This window comes from Aulonocara sp. 'chitande type north' Nkhata Bay, linkage group LG16 (assembly GCF_057382095.1).
Source record: "Aulonocara sp. 'chitande type north' Nkhata Bay isolate Kocher_YH1m ecotype deep benthic linkage group LG16, A_spYH_male_GT1.1, whole genome shotgun sequence".
NCBI lineage: Eukaryota > Metazoa > Chordata > Actinopteri > Cichliformes > Cichlidae > Aulonocara > Aulonocara sp. 'chitande type north' Nkhata Bay.
Window position 1 is genome coordinate 25,159,261 of NC_141359.1, and position 9,380 is coordinate 25,168,640.

At 38.9% G+C, this 9,380-nt stretch overlaps 2 protein-coding genes and 1 long non-coding RNA gene across 5 annotated transcripts in view; 2 read left to right on the forward strand and 1 right to left on the reverse strand.

The window, feature by feature from the left end:
• b3galt1b (UDP-Gal:betaGlcNAc beta 1,3-galactosyltransferase, polypeptide 1b) overlaps positions 1-1,864 on the reverse strand; it is a 64,767-nt gene extending 62,903 nt beyond the window's left edge. The window contains exon 1 of the mRNA XM_086266311.1: positions 1,708-1,864. The gene's annotated coding sequence lies outside the window, so the exon portion shown is untranslated. The remainder of the gene's footprint in view (positions 1-1,707) is intronic.
• The window catches only part of LOC147311638 (uncharacterized), a 32,651-nt gene continuing 25,133 nt past the window's right edge, over positions 1,863-9,380 (forward strand). For 2 of the 3 annotated variants that reach the window (XR_015125330.1, XM_086266312.1), the window contains exon 1: positions 1,863-2,057. Coding sequence is in view for 1 of the 3 variants with exons in the window: in XM_086266312.1 (XP_086122438.1) it covers positions 2,053-2,057 (5 nt within the window). In the remaining 2 variants the exon portion in view is untranslated. Of the gene's footprint in view, positions 2,058-5,963; positions 6,032-9,380 lie in introns of those variants that run through there. The other variant, XR_015125329.1, reaches the window with a different exon arrangement.
• Positions 2,087-5,912, forward strand: LOC147311639 (uncharacterized). Its single transcript, XR_015125331.1, has 3 exons — positions 2,087-2,695; positions 4,405-4,523; positions 4,606-5,912. It is a non-coding gene; the product is annotated as an uncharacterized LOC147311639 (long non-coding RNA).

Sequence of the window (9,380 nt, forward strand, 5' to 3'; positions counted from 1 at the left end):
GTCCTGACTTCATTCAGTTGCCCTTTGAATGGCTAAAATTTACCGTGCAAGAATAGAACTGTGATTTTTTACACAGATCAACATAATAAACATGATAGCTTTTTATGTATAATTAGATTTCTTATATACAATGCATTTATCTAAACTATACCTATTTCTCCAACCACTGAGAATCACTAATCTAATATATGACAATGCCCTTATTTTTACAGATGATTTCTATTCAATAATAGAGTCAGCTTGACATTATCTCTTTTGTATGCTGCCATTTATTTCGAACAGCCTCGATGTAAAATGCACTCACGTGCTCTAAATAAATGCTGATTGTAAGCCCAGTGTAACACGGGAAGCACCACTGACTAAGCAAAGATACAGTACTTTAACCAAGGATTAAAGCTTTAGATTCCCGCGACTAATTACACCTTGCAGAAATGTGATTAGTGAAAGCAGTCAGAGTAAGCAGAGCACAGACACGTACACGAACCTATATGAGCAAGTATAGGCACATGATCAGCTGCATACAACGTAAACAACAAGACGCTGCTAGATGCAGAGGCAGTCTGGCAGTGAGCGTTAATGGCTGTATGGGCAGATGGACATGCAATGGAAACCATCATATGGCTGCATCACAAAGAGGATTAGCGTTTGATCCAGCTAGTGATCTAAAATGACCCAGCAGATGCAGCAAGAAACACAACTCTTAGGAAGAGCTTGCAGTCTCTTGGCTCTAAACTTTAAGCCTTCCTATTATTCTCATCAGACTGTTTGCTACATAAGTGATAAAATGATATTTCAATATTACCATGGAGACTAAGTAAAGCCTCAAATTAAGCATAGGTATTAAGGTTTAAGGAAGCTCACACAGCTTATGTGAATTCACTAAAAAGAGGTCTTTTCACAAGGTGATGTGAGGGAAATTTAAGAGCATCCATTTTCTTCTTTTTGGAGATGTTGCCACTGGACACCAAAGTGTGATCCACTGAGCATCACTTACTACCAACAGATAATAAATAACAATTATGATACAACACTAACAATTATACAAGACGACTTTTATTTCATTTATTTAAAGGTTTATATATTTTGGGCAAAATATCCAGCAGAACGTTTTTCTTTCCATATATCTAAACGATTTCCTAAAGCTTATATTATTCATCAGTCACGACAAATATAGCCCATCTTTAAAATTTTAATATTTTCTTACAAGATCTATTTTCTTTGCAAGCGAGCGTCGAGAAAAAAAATCGCATAAAAATTGAATAAATGCATCCGTTTAAACTTTGATTCAGGTGCATTGTAACTTGGCTACCTGGTGTCCTCATTGCCCCGGACAAACTACGCATTTCTAACGGTGAGTGCAGAGGTGACAGCCGTGCCAAAGAGGACGGAGATCAGGGAGTGCTCAGCTGGGATTGCACCGAAGTCGCCAAACGGCATCCCTAAAGACCCAGGCGGGTATCCCGATAACCCGAACGTACTAAAGCAAAGACCAAAGCTCAACAATAGAGGGGACACCCGAAAACCTGCGGATGAGCGCTCGGAAATGTGGAAGGACAGATGATGCGAGGACGGATGAATCCACTCATACTGCAGAAATTTTAAAAAGTAGAACCATCCCTGCGTAATGCATCCCACAAGAGAAGAAAAGCGTAATCTTTCACTGCTTATTGGCACGGAAAAGAGGAAAACCGTCCTCGTTGTACATACCTCACTCACTGTCTCCATCCCACTCAGACTTGTGGTCCTGATGATATGATACCGCGTTGCTCCAGCATCCTAAAAAGCACCGTTGTTCGACTGAGGAGGGGGGTGAAACATGACGGCGGTGGTGCAACTGGACTGACGTACCGCTCTATGAGAAGCGAACGACCAATCAGAGCGCAATCCGATACAAGCCTCACCAATCCGCTCTAAGGGAGAGAGTGAGGGCTGCTCAGAGATACTACTGTAGTAGCAAGGTAGATTGACGCTGTGGGAGAATTCATCGTCAACTCCTGCAAACTGTTTCAAACCAGACAACACGTTCATCCCGCAGATAAAACAGCTGAGTGAATGAAGTGAGTACTGAGGTATTTTGTGTTTCAGTTTGTGTCTTTCTAAAGATACACTTAAGGTTTGTGTGCTTTTGTTGTTTTGTTTTTATTGCCATGATGTTTAGATAAAGCAGGGGGCAAACACAGGTAACAATATAACAACAAATACAAGGTTAGCGAGATCACCCTCAAACACAATAACACAACAGGTAACCCTGGGAAAAGGTTCATTATCAGTCCAAAAGACTAACTTATTGGCAATGACAACGATATGCGAGCAATATATGTTACCTCGCCACACTGTAAAAAATCAAACTTGCAGTTGTTGAGCTTACAGTCATTTCTTTCACAATTCAACAATAAAAGTTCAGTTGGCCCATAAACTCAAATACATTAAGGGTTTCAACTAATCATTTAACGTTTTGGAGCAAAAGTTGGTCTCAGATGAAATTTATTGCTGGCAAAATGAATGAATTCAAGTTTTACATGAGTTGAAGCTGTTGGCGCCTTTCTGTGCCTGAGTACGCATGCGCATCTCATATTTTTGGATGCTACGGGGTCTACTTTGCGCTTTTGCAAGGACTGAAAGCCACCTGCCCGTCTGCCTTAATGAGAACGTGAGGCTAGGAGCTGGATAGATCGTTCATCTCAAGTTTCTAAAGGCAAGTAATGTTTCTTTTATTATATCAGACAGTATATGTTTGAACAGTCTCAATTTGTCTGTTAGAAATATCACAACTGAAGTTCTTCGTATTTTTCCGAAACTTAGCATAGCATTACTTTCTTGGCTAAGAAGCCTTGTGGCTTATGGGTATGTGTTTACTATATCATTTAAGATTCCATGTCACAAACCAATGAAAATCCGACAAACTTCGCTACTAAAGAGGCGCGCTCATATCTGACAAGCCTCCGCGACACCCCCTATGCGTATTTCATGAAGTGCAGTCTGTGGCCGCCATACCACCGAACGAAACAAAATAGGCTGGCTCACTCATGACCAACGGCAGCAACCCCCCGCCGCTATTTAAATAAAATAAAATAAAGTTCGGGGGCGCCTGCTGCCATGTTGTTTAATTTGTTCGAATCACATCTAGCCAATAAAATGTGTGCTTTAGTTTCTGTGTGAACGGGGTGGTGGAGTCCTCATGGCCAGCGAGCTCCACTAAATGAAATATGAGATGTGACAATATAGTTTATATCGATATAGTCTACATTATCATTATACTCGTGGAGCCGCAAGTTTGCCTCTCTTTCGTCCACTTTTGTCTCTACGCTGTGTTACTCCGCCTCTCTCCTTCACTGAACACAACTCCCCCTCCCCCATCGCTTCACCTGCAGGCAACGACAAGATGGACACGGCAGCTATCAAAGAGGAGCTGGTCGGTAAAAAGAAAACATTTGAAGATGACTATTTTAGTGCTGTCAGCGTAAAGTTAATGCCATAACTGCATTAACGGGGCAAATCTCCGTTAACTAGTTACCGCGGATCACCCCGTGCGTGGGGCTGGGTGGCGTTAGTGAGCTAACCGGGCTAACGCGTTGACGCACGGCCTAAAATCCTTTCATCTCAAAAATCGACAGTCTGCCTTATGTATGAATTCTGGTTGTGCTTACTGACCTCGAACCAATTTTATGTGGTACACAGCTTAAAAAAATATGTCAAAAAATGTTTTGGTACGACTTTGGTAAGCTATGAAGCTGCACTGCTTGATGGATTGTTGGAGCATTACGGCTACCGAGGAGCCTCGCAGAGTGATACGTACTCTGCTTCAACGTAATATTACCATATTATGTGTGTAAGGACCATAAATGGCACCTGTAAGAGACACGGTTACAAAGAGAATTTCAAACTCCAGGCTGTCAGTTGCGCAGTAGAACTTGGAAACAGAGCAGCTGCAAAATCTGTCTTTGTTATTATGCTCAGCATCTTTTATTTTACATTTTGACTGCACAATTGTGAGCTTTTTGTTATGCACAAAACAACATTGTTTTGGTTTATTTATGGAGCACCATTAATAAATGCACTGATAATTTAAACAGATGCTTCAGGAGTTTTATCCCACTCATACTCTCAATCCAATGTTTGTCATTCTAAGTTGTAAAACCAATCACACAAAATTATCCTTGGCTTACATAATACATCCCAGTATACTGTTGGTGCATTCCATGTAGAATACAATTTGTTAATAATAAATTAAATAAATTAAACATTTGATGTAATGTATGTTTTGTAAATTATTTGTTTTACTGTGTTTCACATGGCATTTTACAAGGCAGAATCAGCTCACTTTAGTGAGCCAAAAAAATTCTTAAGTAATGTCAGGAAGCTGGTATTTTATTTTAAAACTAATTGCTATTTTTATTTATTTAGAGAATTAAAAGCCAACTCCAGACCACTGCTTGTCCTGATTTATGAGGGACTGATGAGGAGTTGGTAAGGAGAGGAATCAGAACAGGAGTGCCTGCCCCCCGCCCCAAACACATTATCAGGTAATGTAACTTTGGTAATTTGAGATTAATTCAGGTTTCTTTTGAATTGTTGACACTGTCCTCTCCTCTCTTCTCATTATAGCTTTTGTATGCAGTGCCAGTTCTGCTCTTTTGTCTGTTCAAGCCAAGAAGTACTCTTAAGACATCACCAGCTACGACATAGAAGAGGATTTCATTTGCCCTGTGTTTACAGTGACTGCGTCTGTTCGTTCAGGACACGAGGGGCATTGAAGTCTCACCTCAGCAGATCACACAACAGGGCTAAGAAAAGGCAGGAGATCTCAACATTTTTTTGTGATTTTTGCTCAACTAACTGAAATGTGGACTGAAGCTTTTTTAAGTTACTTGTGTTGTTTTTGTTACTTGTGTTATTTTTTGTTTTATGTTAAGCACAAGATTGTTGTTGTTGTTGTCATTCCAGCCTCTGCTGACTCTTGTTGTGCTAGAAGCAGTTTTGAAGCAAAAATACAATATTCAGAAGACAAAATGTTGTGGAATTTTAACCATGAGCACAGTGCAGGTTCAGCAGTTGTGATTGTTTCTGTCCAGTCGAGCTCGTTAACTAAACATGTTGGCAGAAGCAGAAATAAAACTTTCAGAAGACAAAATGTTCTGATTTAAAGAAGGACCAAAGGAAGGAAAGCATAGGTTTTGATTAAGTCTGATAAACTAGAATTATAAGGTATTGTTACATTAAAAGGAGCAAAATGAAATAAAAAGGCTATATCAAAAACAGGTTTTAAAATGAAGTTAGTGTCAGCGTTTTAAGAGAGTGGTAAAATGATGAGTAACGTTGAAGAATATATATAAATACAAGTCTATAAGTCAAGAACATAATTAGGATAAGGCTTTTGATTAAAGAGTCCCAACTATGATAAGTTAGGGAGATGCAGGAAAAGGTGTTTTGTTTCCTTTGCAGAAGATCTCGGCGACCACAGGGGGTGAGGATCCTGGAGGCCCGAGGCCGGATGGACCACAAGAGAGGGTCAGAGCGAGGACACAATGTATTGCGACCTCTGGTGTACCAGAGGTCGAGAGAGGGAGTGTGGAGCAGGGAAATTATTTTACTGCTATTGTTAAATAATCGTCATCGTCACCATTGCATTAATAATATAATCTGCAGCATTGATATTGCATTCAGAGGTTTAAACAGTGTGTGTCTTTCAGAAAGACTAAGTTGCAGAAAGTTTGCATTAATGAAAGCAGAGTCTAAGTTATTCTGAGGAGCAGGTTAGACGAGGCTATTTGATGAGCCTCTGGTCTGGTGGAAGGTCAGAAGTGCAACGGGTGAGATGAGAGAGCATTTGAGGACGACATATACACACACACACTTAGTTAGAGAGAATCATTTATAGGTGAGAGGTTAGTTATGTTTACTCGCAACTGTGAAAGAGGAACAGTTTCTTGTTGTCTCAGCAAGAAAGAGGAAATACCTGGTGTGAATACGTATGAATGGACGGTGACTGGACGGACGAACTGAACTAAGGTTGGACCAACTGGACACTGAGGTAAAGACTGGACTAAGGCTAAGCACATGACTGATGACTGTTCTGTTTTAAGTTCATTTTCATGACATAGATTGGATCATGAGTGGGGAAAACTGAGCATTTTTAGTTTTGTACATTATTTTGACACATGAAATGTGTCAAAATAAAGGGGGGATTTAAGGTTTAAGTTGAAATGGGTTTAGGATCATTTTAGGACTTTTGGGGTGTTTGATGATTTAGATATGGTAAAACTGAGGCAGACATTGTTATTTTCATGTTTAAGTTGAAGGATTAAAATGAACTGAATCCTGGTTAGAAGATAAACTCTTTACACACATAAAGAGCATTTAGATTAGGGCTGAACGATATATCGCATTTGCGATAATATCGCGACATGATCAAGTGCAATTTTCTAACCGCAAAGGCTGCGATTATACTGCGATTATATTATACAATTCATGGGCTGCATCCTCCTGAGGCCGCATTTGTAGACCGATTACGTCACAGCGACGCGCCGAAGGCTGTCCAAATTACTACCATATCCCAGAATTCATAGCGCGGCCCAGCCAAACTCCAGTTTCCAGCAATGGCGGCCGCTACTAAGTTTTAAAATTACTCATACTAATCTTTCTGGGTCACAAAATAAACTTTTAACATATTTTCAGGCGAGAAAGTAGTTGTGTAAACATCAAATATCTGCTCGGTTTATCAAGATATCCCATATTTGCAAAAGTGCTTCGACGTTTTCAGAGGCGTCTGCTACCCACCAGCTCGACAGCTAGCCGGGAGCTCGAGGGTTACTGATGCGGCCGAGAACGGCACAACTCCCGGCACATCATTTTCAGATCACCGCGGAGTTTCGCTGCTCGGGTTAAACGTAATATATAAGTCACTTAGACAACCTAAAAATGTTATTGTTGGGCTTTTTTCAGTGTTTTGTTTGTTCGTGAGTAAATCGGTTTGGCTGAGATTAAAGTTATTAGATTAGATAAAATAAAACTTTATTAATCCCCCGGGTGGGTTCCTCCTTGGTTTTCACACAGCTGACTAAACGTCAAACAGAAAACTTATTAAACAGAAGTATGAGACAGTCGAGAATTTACACCAGTGTCTGGTTATATTTTAGATAGCAAGAAGCAGACGGCCGAGTTTATTAAACTCCACCGAGACAGCGGTGACGCTAATCAGAACTAGACCGTCCAATTTCACGCCTTTAAACTTTAAAGGCGTGTTTGTGTGTGTGTTTATACAATTGCTATTATGTTTGCACTTTATGTGTAATGTTACTGACTGCAGAGATCAGTAAGATGTGTGTATTTTTTATTTATTAGTTTTATTTATTTAATATTATTTTTTAATTGAATGACTGTGCAGGTCCTCTGGATGTTACTTCGGGTTCTGGCTCATAGCCAGTCACGGAACCCGAAGTAACAAATAGGTCTAGTACTGTAGTTGTTGTGACATTATTCTATAAGGTAACTAAGAAGATTCTATTAACCTCCTAATAACTTTACTTACTGCCAAATGTTTCTTGGTAGTAAGTATAGAGGTTGTACTTATTACAAGTACAAAAAGAACTGGATTCCTATTTTGCCTTAAAGGCATAAATCTTACAAGGTGGTGACTTGAATAACCATTTTCCCTCAACAATAATCAACAGATAAATTCTTAATACACAAAAACGACACTTTAAGTGTTCCAGATTAAATTTAAACCATCTTCCCTATTCTTTTTTCTTTTAAAGTATTTGACTACTACTAGACTGTCAAGAAGCACTTTGCAATGACTAAAAAGGAGCCAGTATATTTCTAAAATCCGTGCCAATAAGCACCTCGTTAATGTTGAAAATGTGTACCTAGATATAAAGTGCACCATATGCAATAATGCTGAAACACTAGATGGATATTAGCACTTTTAATTTTTTCTTAATATACATTTTCTATCCAGAGATGCTTTCTTTTCTTTATTAAATAAAATAAAATTTGCGGTTTGGCAGTTTAATAGGAACCAAAGTGGACTGTGGCCTAAGCTCTATGGATAAAAGTTTTCATCCAATGACTCTTTGAATTCAGGTGTTTTCACTCTCATTACCACGGGCATATAAAATCAAGCACCTGGCTCTGCAGTCTGCCTTTACCAATACACTGTAAAATGTAATATTGTGTTTAATTAAAAATATTAAATAGGCTGAACTCAGTTTTTATCAATTTGTTATTAGAACTCGATTTAAATAAGTTAACAGTACTTTTTATGCAAACGCTGATAAACTCAATTTATTTGAGTTGTCTTAACTTAGAAAAACTAAGTGAGATGGAAGTTTTGCTTCTCAGTGCGGAAGGATGAAAGATGTGTTTTGAAAATGCCATGTCACCACCGCCCTCCTCCCTCTCGGATCAGTCCGCACGTTCATTGTTACCATCATTTTTTATGGAATATGTTGAGCAAACCTGGAAAAGCGTCAGCTCAAGATATTATTGTTGTCATTGCTGTGGATCTTTACCTGATACACTGACTTGGTGAGTAAATGTTTACTCTTATTCAAACTGATTTTGTGGCTTCTCTTAGTTTAGCACCAGGTTTATAATCTTGCTAGCTAGTTAGTGTTAGCCTAGCGTTGCTGCTGCGGCTGGGCTCGTGTTACTTAAAAATTAACACTACAGCCTTAAAAACCTCACGTAAAAATATGTCTGTGAAATTTTCTGTTGATTGTTTGAAATAAAAAAGTGAGATAAGAGCCCAGACAAAATTCTTTGGGAGGTGCAGCCGTTAGGGTTGGGGTGGGGTGTATTTTCAATCCATTGCCATAACTAACTAACTAACTAACTAACTAATAGGGGTGCAATGATACACAACATTCACGGTTCGGTTCGGTTCGGTTTGATACTTTGGTGTCACGGTTTGATATTTTTTCAATACAAAAAAATGTTCATGCTTTTTTAATTTGTCATTTATTAAAATGATAAATATATATTTTAACTCAAAAGTACAGTTTTTAAATTTAATGTTGCTGAAACAACAAAGTAATAAAAATAATAAATCTATCTGATCGAGAAATCACTCATCTTTGGAAAAGAGAGTTTATTACAGAGAAATGGCTCTTTCCAAAATAAAAGCTATACTATAAGCTTCTTCTGGGCTTTATTCTCAGCAGCATATTAAACATATCAGGTCCCCATAAGGAGAATCATGTGCTAACGGCTGTCTAAATGACTCGGGTAAAGTTTGTAGCATGCGTGCTTGTTGTTTTTGTCTGCTTCGATTTGTCTTTGCACTAGGATGATGTTGGAGTAGTGTGCAGTCATATTCATTGTGTTCCCCACTAGTGCTGTCAGCGTTAATCTGAAATGACGTTAACGCCACAACACGGCAA